Source organism: Lycorma delicatula, chromosome 2, assembly GCF_047948215.1.
Source record: "Lycorma delicatula isolate Av1 chromosome 2, ASM4794821v1, whole genome shotgun sequence".
Classification (NCBI taxonomy): domain Eukaryota; kingdom Metazoa; phylum Arthropoda; class Insecta; order Hemiptera; family Fulgoridae; genus Lycorma; species Lycorma delicatula.
This window is the reverse complement of record NC_134456.1, coordinates 6,058,093-6,076,114: the sequence shown is the minus strand read 5'-3', so window position 1 is coordinate 6,076,114 and position 18,022 is coordinate 6,058,093. Positions and strand designations below refer to the sequence as shown.

General features: G+C 27.3%; 1 protein-coding gene across 1 annotated transcript in view; it reads right to left on the bottom strand.

The window, feature by feature from the left end:
• Positions 1 to 280: 280 nt before the first annotated feature.
• LOC142320441 (protein unzipped-like) overlaps positions 281 to 18,022 on the bottom strand; it is a 75,002-nt gene continuing 57,260 nt past the window's right edge. Inside the window, exons 3-5 of the mRNA XM_075358216.1 lie at positions 14,988 to 15,406; positions 8,780 to 9,111; positions 281 to 6,689 (exon numbers count right to left, since the gene is read on the bottom strand). Coding sequence (XP_075214331.1) covers positions 6,176 to 6,689; positions 8,780 to 9,111; positions 14,988 to 15,406 — 1,265 coding nt within the window. The 3' untranslated portion in view covers positions 281 to 6,175. The remainder of the gene's footprint in view (positions 6,690 to 8,779; positions 9,112 to 14,987; positions 15,407 to 18,022) is intronic.

The following is an 18,022-nucleotide window of genomic DNA, read 5'->3' as shown; positions in this document are numbered from 1 at the left end:
TATCTTGAGCCGACCCCTCAACTAGAAGTTGGATGAATTTATATAATGAAAAGTGTAGCGGTATGTAGGGAAAGGATGACTTTAAAGGAATTTTTTAAAGATAAGTCAAGAGATTTTCATTTTTCTTCTATTGTATTATATAAAGAAAGTAGTTTACTTTAAAATTAGCAAATATTTTTAGAAAATAAAAATAAACTGTAAGCAATATTTTTTTTTTAAATCTTCCTAACAGTTGGTAAATAAGGGTCATTTAATATATTACTAAAAGAAAAAATAGGCATTGTACTTAATATTATTTTATTTTAAATTGTTTTTAATAAGGACAACTAAAGTACGTGTGTGTTGCTATACCTTCTCTCGGTACAATTATCTGTCCCCATAATTTACAACCAACTTCCACTAAAATATATCAGCTTATATGTAATGTAGCTGATAAATCATGTGATGCTTTATCATCTCACCTTTATTATTCAAACATACTTTAGTTATCCTTTCTTTATCGATACATACATCAGTCTATCATTGCTCTACACATGATACATAGCTATTATTTTTTAAACACTGTAAACATTTAGCATTATTATTATAATAAAGAGATTATATAATTTCAGTACATTAATAAGTTACCACGTTAAAGAAATCAGTTTAAAAAAGAAAAGAAAAATTATATATTATGAATTATGTCAACACATTACTTTAATTTTGAATATTTTTATTTTATTTAATTTTTTAAGCAATACATATAAAGCATTTCCTTCTTTTTAATCAAAATTTTATTTATATGCTATAAAAAAGAAAAATCATCTTTTTTTATGATGAATACAATTAATTTAAATAATAAATAATGCAAAATTTTTCTGTTATTGTAGCATTAGTTAAAGTATGTGGAAATACATTAATAGAAGACGTAACAAGCATGCTCGTCATAAACATTAGTGCTTTTTTAACTGCACAATCTAAATTAACTGTGATGTTCCTGAACCGTGTTAAAACTTCGACTGCTTTGTGTACTAAGAGATTCTATTCTTAACGGTATAATTTTTCTACAAATAATAAATTTTTATTATTAATTTACGAATCGCGAATGTAACATTCTGAAATATTTTCATATTTATAGTTACTAAATCAAAATTATATATAAATAAAATGCGTGATATTATAGAACAGGTCTGAATCTCACAAATGCTTCAAACAGCCGTTTATTAAAAGTTTAACTTAACATTAGAGACGGTTATTGACATTAAAATTTATCGATAGCTGCCATTTCTTTTGCTCGATGTACATTTTTAAATATTCATATATCGATTCTGTTTCAGTAAAGTAAAGGGTTTGTAATTTTGAATGTTTGTATCTTTGTGTGTTGTGTGTATAAATACTGTTTCGAAACCGTTCTGTAATCCTTTTATACATCTTTGTTGCATTAAAATAAAAATAAAATAACAGTAAAATTTTATTAAAATAAACATAAATCGATTTATTATAATTATAAGTTATCATCTATCCTCCAGATTTTTTTTTTAATTGTACCATTAGCATACCTATAATATCATTTTCCTTAAAAAATTTTTTCCTCTTTCAGTTTCGCATACATTCATTAGTAATAATATTAAGATTAAAAATAATATATTTGTGTTTTTTTTTTTTGCTTTTTTCACTTTTTACATATCCCATCCAAAAAACACTTTCTTTACATAAGAGTAAAAAAATAAAATCTATTTGACTATATTTATATAATATTAATAATAATTATAATAGACATTACACAATTATATATTTATACATAAATATATATATATAACATATCGAACTGTACATTTTTTTTTTTTTTTAATAAAAATTACTTACAAACTTTTTATTATTTTGTAAAATTTATGTTTTTTGTAAAGTGAATATATATTTAAAAAAAAATTTAAATCAGGTATTTAATAATTAAATATATTACAGAAAATGATGAATTAGAATGGACATATGATGTATGACACTTGACCTTGAAACGGTTAACATGGCAACAATGGTAGTACATGGTTGTCATGTTTAATAGTGTAAGGTCTAGTAACATACAATGTCAAATGGATTCTATAATATTGTAATAATAATAATAATAATAATAAAACATAACTAATTTATTAAATATTGTTTTATTTTTAACTTCATAATTATTATTTTGTTTTTAAATATTTCATAGCTAATATATTTGCTTTGTTTTTAACAAGCACAAAAATTCTTTAAAAAAATATATTTTCATTCTCATTTAGGCTTTATTACAACTGTTTTTACTAATTTTATATTATTTTTAACTGTTAAAAAAATGATAAAAATAAAATTGAATAATTGTTTTATTATAATTTTTGCCTAGAAAAAAAATTATATTTGCAAATAAAATACTAATTATTATGTTTTATTAATAATTAAAAAAAAAAGGTTTGAATAATATCACGCGATATCACAATAATAACATTAGCTATTATCAAAGTCTTTTTGTTTCCTATTACGTGTGCTTTTCAATATTCTTTCTTTCTGGCTATTTAAACTTTCTTTAATTTTTTTTTATTATTACTACTTTTTCAAACTACTGGCTTCTTTTAATAAATTTTATTTAATTATCTATTAACTATATTATCATTATTTTTAAAAATAATTTAATATTAATAATGTAATGAATAAATAAAGTTTAAAAAAAAGTTATATACAAAATAATTATTAATAATAATAATAGGCCTATTTACACTAATAAAAAAAAAAATAAAAATAATAATACCAATTATTTAAAAAAAAATGCCTTTTTTATACAATTCTTTTTTAAAATATTTTTAAAAAAAACAAAATATAATGAAAACCCTAAAAAATTAAAAATTAACTTAATAATACATATTATTATTTAATTATGGAATGATAATCATAATATTTAAAATTAAAATAATTTATAATTATAATTTAAAGAGTATAAGAATAAAATCTGTACATATATTAATAATAATTATAATAAGAATAGGTAACATTTATTATACATTACAAAAAATCGCAATAATTTTTTTTATTCTTTCTACACACATTTAGCATAGATGCAGGAGACTTAACGTAGTTTATTACAAGTCTGTGGTCATGAAAGAACGTACCATGCCCTCCAGTCCACTCGCACAGCAGTATTACTGGAGTTTTATTATCCTACTAATGACACATCGTATATTAATCGTTCAATGACATCCATTTTTTTCTCTTTATTATACATGTTTCGTAGGTATTGATATGTAATAAAATAATGTGGATGTTAAAAAACCAAACCGTTCCTATTAATGATAATTTTTCTGTAGACTGAATTCCATCACACAGTAACAGAAGAGGTGATGGCTAGACAATATTTTTTTTTACTCTCAATAGTTTTGTATACTATAAAGTAGCAAACCATTACCTGAAAGAGATAGAATGAGAGAGCAAGAAAGAGCAAAAAAGTCTTTAACTTTCAGGACCACAAACTATTATAGCTAAATTATTTTTATATACTAACTACTTACATATTGTATTTTTTCCTTACAATACAGGAAGGATTCAAAATAATATACAAATAACTTTTTAAGACATATTTAAGTGGATCTTAATTTTTTTAAATGGGATGATTTTTAGTTTAAAGAAAAAAATAACTTTTAACATTTAACCTAAGAAGGACTTAATACGTTTAATATTATACAAAATCTTGTGGAATGAGAAAAATTGTCATGATTAATCGTGTTTCAAAACCAGAACTTTTTGGATGAATGGTATTGAAATGCTATTTATTTCTGTTCAACCAGAGTATAACAGTTTAGTTCAGTATATATATAAATAAATATAATATTAATAATAATAATAATAAAAAGGTTAAAATAAGAAAACCAATAAAATATATATATTTGAAAAGGGTAGTACAATGTTATTATATGAAAAAACTTTTCATAACATATCTACAACCATAAGCAAGCAAGTGATAATAGAACTGTGACCTATATGTTTTTGCCAGGTATAGTACAGTCTCAAACATAACATACTAAACTGCTTCATCTAATCCATTAGTAGCAGTAGTAGATAGGAATAACATTTTTCATCAAAGTATTAGTTCCACTGAAAATAATCACTACAGTTAATATTATTAACAAAAATATATAGGAAAGTTTTACTACTAATGTTTTCAGATTAGCATTATTAAAACAGCTAAATTTAAGAAATTAACATTATATTTCTACCACTTTGCAATTAGTCTCCATTCTTAATAAATGTATTTAAATATATAATAATAAAAATGTATTTATTTTTCAGATAAAAAAATAATTTTAAGATATATCTGTTTGCGATATAATTATAATTCATGATGTGTAGTATTAAAAATAAAATAAAGGTGGTATTAACAATTGGATTAATTATGTTATTTCTGCTACTAACTGAAACTAATAGCAATATATATTTTTTTTTTTCAATTACAAACAGTAACCATTGTAATGCACAGTATTGCCAAGATGATTGTTCCAAAAAAAAAAGAATCAGAAATATCAATATGAAATCTGTCGTAATATAATTTTATTGCCTGTAATATAATTTTATTTTTTATTTATTAATTATAGTTTTGATTTATAATTTGATAACTTTTTTCTAAATAGAAAAGAATGCAGCAAAAAATATATAACTATTTCTTTTGCTGTAGTAGAGATATTACATTAATCGATAGCCTTATATATAAAATAAAAGCCAGTGATGTAGAAATAGAGCTTATATATTTATTTAATGCTAGGGGTTACACGATTGATAATTTTTTATCAACAAGATTGTTTAGTTATGTCGGCTTCAAAAAGCGGTATGTTGTAGACTATACATTTTACTTGATTAGAAATCCCGATATATGAACACACAGCATCGCAAGCTTATTACTTCAAAATGTAATTAAATACATTATTGGCCTTTGTTATTATATATGTAATAAAATAAAAAACTTAAGCATTCCCTTTTAAGTTATTCATATACAGTCCTGGACGTGTTTCAATTGATTTTTTTGTAGATGGTAAATTGTTTCACGGTTTTATTCAAAACAAAAGTGTTTCACGGGTACAAATAACTTACAAAATTAAGTAGTGAATTTTAAATACAATAAAAACGGTATACTTTGATGTTTAGTAGACGTGGTTTGTTGGAAATCGATCATCGATTAAACTACTGACCATCTATACACTACTGCTTTTTGCTATGAACTACATCAATCGGTTAACAACTACGAAATTAAATCATTAACTGGTCATCAATTACTTCCGAGTAAACCGTCAAGTTTAATTACAATTGCCCATTTATATTTAACTCTATCTTTTTAAAGATATCGATTATGAAATTACTTTATAACCCTAACCCAATTATAAGGGTTATCCTTTAGCCGAAGTGATATAATAATACGTATTATTGAGACTTTAAATACATATGTAATATGGTTGCGAATTTTAACCGCATTACCTTCTCCATCCACACTTCATTATGAACGAAATAACGCCAGCTATAATAGAATGATGTGATGATGACCACATTTATATATTATAGAGGTACTCTAATATTTTTACAGTAAGTTTTACTTTTGTACATACATACTTCTAAATCATAAAAACAACTTATTTACTTTAGGATCACTTGCCATAGTAAATTTCATAATTGATATATATATATATCCTGATAATACTATTTTTGTTTCAGTCAGTGTGATTCTTATTTATATATATATTTATTTATTGATAAGTTTATCATTACTGAACCGATTTGATAGCATATTAATCAATCCCATATTAATACGGTTTATTTTTACCCCATATTGTAGATTTATTTAATAATTTAAATTATATGTCTTCAAAGTTATACAGTCATGAATGCAGAAGTCTTAAAATTAAAAATATTTATGGAAAACTAATTAAATATACATTTAATATAACATGATATATTTTAATTATAATTGAATAGTAAATTCTATGTTGTAAATATGGACATAAACAGATTTTTATTTTCTATCAATTTATTATTATTATAAATAATAAACAACAATATATAATTAATTCAGTGGGTGTAATTAATCTGGATTACTGGTTTTCTGCATTTATTTATTGAATAGTTTAGGTTTTACAATAGGTATACATATCTAGAATTTTATATCTTTGCTGTCATTAAAATATATAATCTATGTTATTCTACAGACAAATGTTGTCAAAATCGCTGTTATTATAATTATAGGTACCGGCTTTGATAAATCTGGCACTGAATTATTTTCACTTGTCATACCTTCTTTTACCGCATGATTTCTAGCGGCTTGATCATTTATCATGTTTTCATCTTTCCTATCGGTTTTATCAATTTTTTTTGTAGATGGTAATTCCGTTGAAGATGTTATAATTGTCGGCGGCGGTTCAGTTGTAGTTGTGGTCGTTGTTGTTGTGGTCGTAGTGGTTGTTGTTGTAGTGGTAGTAGTTGTGGTCGGTACAAGACTGAAATTACTTAAGAAATATGCCGGACTGTATGTAGCTTTTAAATCTTGCATAGACTCTTCACGTCTTAATCCAGTTATCATACGTGCACCTGTCGCATCATCTTTGTATATAGCAACTAAACTGCCATTATAAGGTACTTCATTTACAGTTTGATTACCTGTTAATGTTACATTAACAGCTGTTCCTGGTTCTAAAAACGCTTCTACCCTGTTAATAAAGAAATAAAAATGAATTATTTATTAAATAAATAGTACAATACATTTTTTGAGATAATAAAATTAAAAAAAGCCGACAAAGAATTTTGTGATACAAAATCTAAGAACCCCTACTCCTTTAATCAGTTCTAACTAAAATATTATGAAGTTGAATCTACAAAATTTCATAAAAATTGGTTTATCTAGTTTTTTCTTTTCTTTCCTTTTTCTGTTTAGCCTCCGGAAATTACCGTTCAGGTATTACTTCAGAGGATGAGTGAGGATCATGTGTATGACTGTAAATGAAGTGTAGTCTTGTACAGTCTCAGTTAGATTGTTCCTGAGATGTGTGGGGGTAATTGAAACCCAATTGTCAAAGAACACCGGTATCCACGATCTAGTATTCAAATCCGTATAAAAGTAACTGCCTTTACTAGGACTTGAATGCCGGAACTCTCGACTTCCAAATCAGCTGATTTGGGAAGATGCATTCACCAGCCCGGTGGGTCGGTTTATCTAGTTTGGAAGATATCAAACAAAGTATAGCAAATAACATTAACATACTGATTGAAGCCCAATTCTTTTTGAGTCTTATAATGCCTGAGAAATTCATTAGAAATTCCAGATATCCTATTTCAGGAAACTAAATTATAATATATATTTAGTCCACATTTCTAATGTGGAATATAATTTATTATTCTGTTTCTAAAAATTATTATTCTTATAAATAAAAATTTCTCTGTTTTTTTATCAGGTACAACATTAATTTAAAACTCAAGAAAAAAGTTACTTTTAGGATTTATCTATTATCAAGATATTGAAAAATAAAAAAAATAATGATTATTATCCCCCATACTTGAATGAAAGCGCTCAAAAAAATAATTAAAATGGCATGCTAATATAATAGAAATCTAATCAGTAGAAGAATCACACAAGTTCAGAAATGGCAAAAAAGAAAAAAACTGTTTTTTTCTTCCATTCACCCATTTATGGGAATCATTATTAGAAAGTATCTTAGCTATATTGTTTCAGTAATTTTTTAAGATATGGGACTCAAAAAGTCTGTATAAATTTGCCTCCTTGATCGAGCAACTAAAATTAAATGGCATCAGTACTTTTCATATACAGAAATCTTTGTATCAAATTTCATCCGAATAGATTAATCGAATCAGGACATAGATATCATGCAAAAAATCTTATAGGAGAGTGGAGAAATAGGTCAAGTTATCTCCAAGTTCATTATTACCAACATTTTTATTTATTTTAAATTTCTTTGAAAAATAGAATGCGTTTTGAAAATAATATTTCAATTTTTATTTATGTAAGGGTAGATCAAGAGGTTAAGATATTTACGGAGGAAACGAGCATAAACTGTATTACATTACTGAATTTTTTTCCGGGTTTTTCAGATACATAATATAATTCTTAAAAGAACTGTATGTACATAGTGATAGTTTTGTTTTTGAGAGGAGCGACTAGGAAAGCTACGTATGTACTCATATTCTTTCGGAGTTTTTCAGTGCTTAAACTCTGTTTTTCAGAATGAGAAATCTGAAGTGAAACGCCCATTCGTGTAAACACGGGCGAGACGAGTTTAGCCGTGCGCGGGAGAGTCTGTTGTGAATAAGTTGATTTATCAGGCAATTAATTATCATTTATTATTTAATTTTAAATAAATAAATAATTTTAATATTCTAATATTTTTTTTTTACATCAATAATATTTTTCATTATTAGAACAATACGGCACTAAATGCATACACTGAAGATAGGTATAGTAGTTATATCGATAATTACACTTGTGTATATATATTGTGTGTGTGTGCACGCGCATTTAAGATTTTAATTTTTTCAACTATTCCAAAACATCGGATACGATTAATATTTTTCTTGATAAAAAATATGTTAATTCATCAAGAAAATAATAATTTTAAATTTTATCGCTAGTAGAAAGATTAATTTTTAACCTTTGCGTAATTTTCTGAAAAGTATAGGGAATTTGTTCTCGGGTCATTGTGCTTTTTTCCTAGAATGGAATTTACAGGTTGAATAACGATAAAAATAATTAATAACGTGTAACCTACTTAACCTATTGTTGACTTACTTGAAAACATTTTTACGTTTCTCGTTATCAGGAATTCCCCATGTAATTTCTTCCAATAATGTTCTGTTTGGTAGTCGAATGTTAGTGGGCAATCCTTTTAATATCGCTTTACCTTGTCCCCAATATTTTGAATATTGTTCTTCGTATGCGATAACAGCGTCCACACGCATCGGTGATGTATCTGAATTTTTTAATATTGTCGAACCGAGTTCTTGTTTTGTTCTTGATAATTTTCTACGAATATTATTAAAACTTTGTATAGCCAGTTCGTATCTTATCGGTTCTATTTCAATTAATACTTCTCCCTCGTTAAATTCTTCTTCTTTTCCGTCCTAAAAAAAAAAAAAAACAAAAAATAAATAAATAAGACAATCACAATTTAATAATAAATTCTCTATATTAATTATAGAATGACCATTTTATTTTTTAAACGTAAAAAAAGAAAACGATAAACATCTTAAGGACTCATCCAATTCAAGCACTTTTCTTACAGCTTGGACCGGTCACAAATATATTTTAGTTTTCAGTTTTTATAAATACAGACTATTTCGTATTTTGTTTGTATAAACAAAGACGGTTGAAAAAGTCCCGGAATTGTTTCATACAGTTTAAAATAAGATATTTTTGTTTTTTTATTGGGAACACGATATAACCGCATCATATGTTTTCTTCTGGCAGAAAACAACATAATAGTTGTTTCCTTGTTATCCTGTAAATTACAATGTAAAATATCAAAAATTTAATAGCGTACAAATATAAAAACTTTTCGTTTTGTTTAAAATAAAACACCGCCTGATATATTAACTTGAACAAGCACATGGAGAATCGGAAATGTTGAAAAAATGAAAAGCGGTTTACGTTAGGCATAAGGTTTTTTCCCCTCACTTTTGAAGAATACTCTGTAGGGGAACAGATACAAGGACTCGTAATAGGTTCCATGAATGTTTCCAACAATTTTATAGATATCGGCAAAAAATGTGTCTTGTTTGAAGAAAATCTACTCTAAGTTTTTTCATGTTCTCGGTTTTTATAAAATTAATTCGGAACTTCTGAATCTGCCTCGTAGATTTGTTTTCCTTTATAACTACTGATGATGATCGTTTAATAACTGAAATGCTCATTTACATCTTTTCAGTTTTTACTTTATTAAACAGGTTTTCAACGTTTTTAATTTTATTCAATATTACAATGCAGCATAAATATATATTTTAGCTGATTATAAAATGCGGGGGTAAATGTTTTTGTTTCTCTGCAATTACGAACTGCTACGAAAAAAAGGATTCATCATTTCAGTTACATAAGTAAAACCGACATCACGTGATTTAAATAAAAAGTTTATTAACTTTTTAAAACTTAAATAAAATGTTAAATTTTCTCAACATGGCACCAAAGGTATATTACATATAAATAATAAAGTTCAGCTTACCAGCATATAAAAGTTTAAAACGCTCGAGCGCTTTCGGATAATTATCCTTCTTCAGGAATATACAAATAATTATAATGTGACAAAATTAATTTAAAATAGTAGAAATAGAATAAATTGAAATAAAATATGGTAAATTAAGTAAAACTTTATATACGAGTATATATAACAATCGATCATCACGATAATAAAATTAAAACAAGTCATACGTTAAAGTAAAATACGCCTTGTCAATCAAGTAATCTCAATTGTTATGATAATTTATAATAAAAGCAGTTTGGCCAACCCGATAATCATTATTTATTGTTAACAATTTGTTTAAATATGTCGTTCTCGACTTTAATTTGTTCGTTCATCGGTTTGTTGTTATTTAAATAAATGAAAAAATTTCTCTAACATATTAGTTTTATAAAATTGTTAGTTAATTCTAATATATCGAGGAAATCGCTTTGGATTGTAATTATGTTTATATTCAAATATATGTTTAGCAAAATTAGGACGGTCTCTATTTGCTTTGTTATATATATATATATATATATATATATATATATATATATATATATATATATATATAAAATTTTTACTATTTTTTCATATTTTATTCCAATTTGTTCTATTTCTACTATTTTAAATGAATTTTTACAGGTGTTATAATTAATTGAATATTCCTGAAGATAGATAATAATCTGAAAGCTCTCGAATGATTTAAACTTTCATATTTTGGTAAGCGAACTTTATTATTTATATATTAAAAAGTGTTCATAGGTATATGAAAAAAAAATGAATAAATGAAATAATACATATATATATATATTTCATTGATATTGTTTTATATTAATGATGTATAATATAAGCTGCATATTTAATACCAAATTATCCACTTACTTCTTCCTCCTAACAGTAATAAAAAAAAAATTAATTTAGAAACTAATTTATCCCTATCGTAATAAATACTTTTAATTATTAAATACATGAAATACAGATTACTCTTGAAAATGACAAAGCCACTTTTAAGAAATAACAAGGATTTCAAGTCATGCTTATCAGGAAAAATTAGGAGTGAAGTGGTTTTCCCTTACCTTTTTTCAATGAGCCGAATAAAATTATTCGGTACATCATGTGGAACACAATAATAATAAAAAAAACCACAATAAATCCCGTAGGGTGACCATCATTACTTTCATGGAAAGTTGTACTAGTTTCTTATATTTCAGGTAATTGTGAGGATAGTATGAGAAAAAAATTACTTTGGTCCTTTCTGTGATGAAACAATGTATAAGTTGAAGGTGCCTTCACGCAATATAGGTTTATTAATTAATACTAGGAAAGATTTGATATCTATCATTCATAAGGTTTTTATCGTTTAAAAATAATAAAAATATTAAATATTTAACAATTATTTATAAGTCGTTTATGATGTAATTTTTTTATTTTTAGTTATTACAGTTATAATGTTCTTTTATTAGCTATAAAATATCTGTAAAAGGTACATTTCTGTTTATAATGATGACGTGTCTAAAATAATAATTCAGTTAAAACATTTGTTATATAAGTCACAATAATTTTATGTATATTTTACGATTCCGCACCATTTCTACTTTTTATCAACTCCGAGTAAATTTTATTTTCACTAAACAAACATTTTTCAATAAATTTTGTAACTAAAAAAATATTGGATATTTATGATATATTATTTATATATAGAAATTTATAGACCTAGAAAAGGCATTCGATAACGTAGACTGGAATAAAATGTTCAGCATTTTAAAAAAAATTAGGGTTCAAATACAGAGATAGAAGAACAATTGCTAACATGTACAGGAACCAAACAACAACAGTAGCAATTGAAGAACATAAGAAAGAAGCCATAATAAGAAAGGGAGTCCGACAAGGATGTTTTCCATATCCTCGTTACTTTTTAATCTTTACATGGAACTAGCAGTTAATGATGTTAAAGAACAATTTAGATTCGGAGTAACAGTACAAGGTGAAAAGATAAAGATGCTACGATTTGCCGATGATATAGTAATTCTAGCCGAGAGTAAAAAGGATTTAGAAGAAACAATGATCGGCATAGATGAACTCCTACGCAAGAACTATCGCATGAAAATAAACAAGAACAAAATAAAAGTAATGAAATGTAGTAGAAATAACAACGATGGACCAATGAATGTGAAAATAGGAGGAGAAAAGATTATGGAGGTAGAAGAATTTTGTTATTTGGGAAGTAGAATTACTAAAGATGGACGAAGCAGGAGCGATATAAAATGCCGAATAGCACAAGCGAAACGAGCCTTCAGTAAGAAATATAATTTGTTTACATCAAAAATTAATTTAAATGTCAGGAAAAGATTTTTGAAAGTGTATGTTTGGAGCGTCGCTTTATATGGAAGTGAAACTTGGACGATCGGAGTATCTGAGAAGAAAAAATTAGAAGCTTTTGAAATGCGGTTCTATAGGAGAATGTTAAAAATCAGACGGGTGGATAAAGTGACAAATGAAGAGGTATTGCGACAAATAGATGAAGAAAGAAGCGTTTGGAAAAATATAGTTAAAAGAAGAGACAGACTTATAGGCCACATACTAAGGCATCCTGGAATAGTCGCTTTAATATTGGAAGGACAGGTAGAAGGGAAAAATTGTGTAGGCAGGCCACGTTTGGAATATGTAAAACAAATTGTTAGGGATGTAGGATGTGGAGGGTATACTGAAATGAAACGACTAGCACTAGATAGGGAATCTTGGAGAGCTGCATCAAACCAGCCAAATGACTGAAGACAAAAAAAAAAAAATTATTTATATAAAAAAAACACGATGCTCTAAACAGAAAAATTTAATAAAATAAACTTTTATATAAATCAGGTGTTAAAAAGATATAGCAATCCTCAAACATTTCAACAGTTCAACGTAGGAAAATGCAATTTAGAAGATGTTCCTACCTCGAAACGATCTATTTTTCGGATTAAGACCACGGTAGTGACTTCATTTTAAAGAGTATTAAAAAAAAAATTAAAAAGTAACATCAAGACAACAACCCTAACGAAAAATAATGACCATTTAATATTTTAAAAAAAATTGTTTTTCGTGAACCTCAACCGAACCATTCGATCAAGTAAGATCGAATTTACAGATCGTTTGAAATATGAGCTTTTTTTATAGTGTTTCGCTGTTGGGCAAATAAGAGGTGAATTAGGAGCAATTAATATAAGAAATGGGATTATTGAGATTAACTGTGAAAACATAATTAAGGAACGCCACTTTGAGTAGAGTTAGCATAGTCCGAAATTTTTTCGTCGAAAGTTTTGTTTTTCAATGCGGTTTAAAATTATCTGTCATAACCCCATCTTTCCATGTTCGAGTAAAACATGTTGTGTTCTCCTCCCTGATACTTTTGGTAAAGTGATCTTATATTGAAAAATAATTCGATTTTATTACTTTTCTGCTTAAATGTTGAAAAATTAATTGTGGGATATTTTATTAACATTTGATATATACAAAACCCATTTATAAAAACGCACTAAAATGGTAATGAATTTTCAGATCTTTTAGAGATTGTTTGTATAAAGTTGACACCACTTAATAATAAAAAAATTAAAATTAACAAACCATTTACAATAATTTACTTATTTTTAAACGCGTAATTTAAAAAAAAAAATCAAAATTGAATAGTATTATTTTAACCCGCTGGGTTATCTAGTGCCGACCTATGTGGCGTGAGTGGTACCGTCTCGGCCTTTCATCTGGAGGTCCCGGATTCGATTCCTGGTCAAGGTATGGCATTTTCACGCGCTACAAATCATTCATATCATCCTTTGACCCTTTAAAGCAATACCTAACGGTGGTCCAGGAGGTTAAAAAAAAAAAGGTTAGTCTAGTGGTTAAACACGCCGCTGCAAAATCAGCTGATTTTCAAAGTTGACAGTTCTAAGGTTCGAGTCCTTATAAAGGCAGTTGCTTTTATATGGATTTGAATCCTAGACTGTGGATACCACTGTTCTTTGGTGGTTGGGTTTCAATTAACTCCACATCTCAGGAGCGGTCGACCTGAGTCTATTCCAGACTGCATGTTTATCGGTACATTTACAGTTACATTGCAGCTACGTCAGGCCTGGCAAGCCAGTAGCGGTAACTGCGTTTGCCTATACACACACCCAGACCCAAGCAATAGCAGGGAATCCGGTTGGAGAAAACAATCTAGTGTTAATAAAGTATAGGACCCATAAATAATTTTTCAGTATTTAAATATAGAAAAATGAAACTTAGCAAAACCTCCTAACTCAAAACGATATAAATATATTATTATAATATAAATATACAATTTTACACACACACACTCACACACACACACACCATTTATTATTATATTTAAAATTATTTATGATGTTAAAAATACATGCAGTGTAGTGAAGGCCGTTCAAATATCACTTAAAATTACAATTGTCATACTTGCGTAATGAAATAATTCATTACACGTGTAACTTAACTTATTTAACTACGGATTTTTTTCCCATAGTGATTTATTTATTTAATATACAACGAGCTATTTTCTTTTTCTTTATGTAAAATTTTGTTTTTGTTGTTTTTTTGTTTTTTTTTACTTTTGAAGTCCCACTTTTCCAGAATTACCAAAACTTTTGTAATGAAACTGTCTTCACCTGCGTTTGGCTTTCGGTTATATAAACCCCTTTAATATCCCACCCCGCAAAGTAATCGCTAAGAGAAAATGTTTTTTTTCTCTGTAAAGTTAAAATAATTTATTAACAATAATTATAATTTGTTACATACCTCAGTAATAACGGTCAATACATGAATGAATCCTTGTTCAGTAATTTTTCCAACAAGATGTTTACGACCTAATATCGATTCTTTACCGTCTTTTGGATCGATTTTATGACGAGCTGTAAATGCCTTTTCTCCACCGCATACCGCTCCGTCCGGTACTTGGTCGTATTTAGTAAATTTAACCCAATTTAATCGGGCCCCATTAGCGGCTATGTTTTCTAATACTTCGTATTTTGTGTGACTAGAAACTTTACCGAATAACGAAATTAAACATCCGTTTTGTTTGTATACCAGTTGTCCCGGTACCCATACACCGTTATGTAATGCTCTGCATACGTAAACCGGATGCTTTATCACCGAATCTAACTTTTCTTCATCGATATCATCAGCCGCTGTATTTTTTTCTTCGCCTTCATTATCACCTGTAAAAGAAAAAATAGAATCGTTATATTTTATTTGTTATTAATATAGTACGTATATTGTAGCATTAAGCTTGACCTTGGATTTGTAAATGCGGCAACTACTTATATTGTACGGAAGCCGGAAATCAGTTGATCGGTCAACATGTGGTTGTTGCCACGGTTAATCCGAAGTCAAGGTTTTAAATATATTTTACTTACGCATCCTTAAACCGGTTTTCAACGTATAACCACACATATATTCACATGTATTATCGATTTATACATACACTGAAATCTCTGTTATATATTCATTATGAAATGAATTAAGACAATGAAGGTATAAAAAAATGGCCCAAGAAATGGTGATTAAACGGTCTGGTTATAAGGATCATACTCCAGGATTATGAACGGAAGTTCATACTTCTCCTTAATTACTTCTTAGTAAAGTAATTTTTTTGTTGAAATCTTCACCGACAGCTGATATCTAGTATATAATCATTACGCCAAGCTCCCGAAACGATACAGAAATATTCGGCCCTGTAAATATACACTTTCACTGTAATAAATCAATTTTTTATTCCCTCGGCATCTGCCTGGATGGATCAACATAAATCATGATAAAACCTTAATCAGAGCATTATTATAAAACACCTAATTATTTATAAAATAAGAAATATATGCGATTAAAATTCATATTAATTATTTTAAATATAAACAAAGAATAAATCACATTTAAGAAAGCGTTAATGAAAATTATTTGAACACATATTATGTAAACTTTGAATGGAATGTACGGGTAGAAAATTCATCGACAGAACAATATTTTTCTATAAAAAGATTATCTTTTAATTTTGTTTGAAATAAATTGATGAAAACTTTTTTAAACGGTTCGATAATTTATTAAAGCGTATAAGGCTTTCTAGTAAAACGAAGTATTGTATGAGTTACACGACGAATGTAGTTCGTCAGCTTTGATAAAGGTGGATATCGTTTCTTTTTTTTTTAAGTAAAATTAACCGTTTTTATTTTTAACAATGATTGCTCCTCATTTATATATACCAAACAAATGAATAAATTAGTTTTTTATTTAAAAAATTTTTTGTCTACACACGATTCATACTTTCGGGCGCCAAACAATTTCTATCGTGAAAACTCGTCGTAATTTTTTGAGTAATAAGAGTAACTTTTTGTATTATGAATATCATTACTGTTAGAGAAAGCAACTAACTACTGCCGGTTGTTCCTTCGATACTTTATGTACGCTAAATATATATAAAAAAGTACTACGTAAAATATTGCAAAGCAGATTAATATGATCGTTCTCTGAGGAAAAATGTAATATATTCATATTTCAATTCTGTAGCGGGAAAGAAAATATGTAATCGCAAAAATTACTGAATAATCGATATTTGCATCATAATAGGTTTAAAGGTTAATGAACTCGTACACGAGTAAGAAGAAATGATGTAAAATGAGTGACTGTGCTGTTTTTTTTCCTGTTGTTCCCCCGTTTACAACCGCTGATGTATATTTTCTTACGTACCACAAATGGCCAGGAAGATATTTCATATTTGGAATTAAAATGCATTAAGATTATTGCAAACACGATAAGGATAGGTAAAGAGAAGTTAGCGTGACCGAATGACAGTATTAGTATGACAACATTATATGTCAGTTATACTCGTACATACTACTTTTATAAATATACTCTCCCTTAAAACATACACAAACACAAAAAGTTGCATGACGCTGTAATTTAATAACGCATGTTTAATATTAACAATTTCCTTTATCTTTTGAGTTTTTTTAAAAAGGTAATCATTTGCTAATTATACTACTACAAAATTTAATTGTTTTGAATTGTACAAATGTATACTTTTGACTGCTATAAAAATTTCGCTATTAAAATTAATATTACCTCCAGTTTACACTTATGTAAAATGCTTTTACTAAAATACAGGTCCTGTTAAATTTATTATTTTTTTTAACGCAAAAAAAAATCCCATTGTTAGGGATGTAGGATGTAGAGGGTATACTGAAATGAAATGACTAGCACTAGATAGAGAATCTTGGAGAGCTGCATCAAACCAGTCAAATGACTGAAGACAAAAAAAAAAACGCAAAAAAATGATAGTCATTCTAGAGGATAACAAACATTACATGTCAGGCTTTTTTATTTATAAAAAATTACGAATCAAGATTTTCCCGGTTTCCCTTTCTTAATTGAACCGAATTTATTAATCGAAGTTCACGAACATGATGCAGTTCATATATAGTCCTGGAAATTGTCACATTAAATCTGTTCACAATCAAGGACTGTATAATAAACATCATTACTTTTAAACAAAGCAACCCTGATTATTAACAGATTTTTATTTTTTTTGTCTTCAGTCATTTGACTGGTTTGATGCACCTCTCCAAGATTCCCTATCTAGTGCTAGTCGTTTCATTTCAGTATACCCTCTACATCCTACATCCCTAACAATTTGTTTTACATATTCCAAATTGCCTACACAATTTTTACCTTCTACCTGTCCTTCCAATATTAAAGCGACTATTCCAGGATGCCTTAGTATGTGGCCTATAAGTCTGTCTCTTCTTTTAACTATATTTTTCCAAATGCTTCTTTCTTCATCT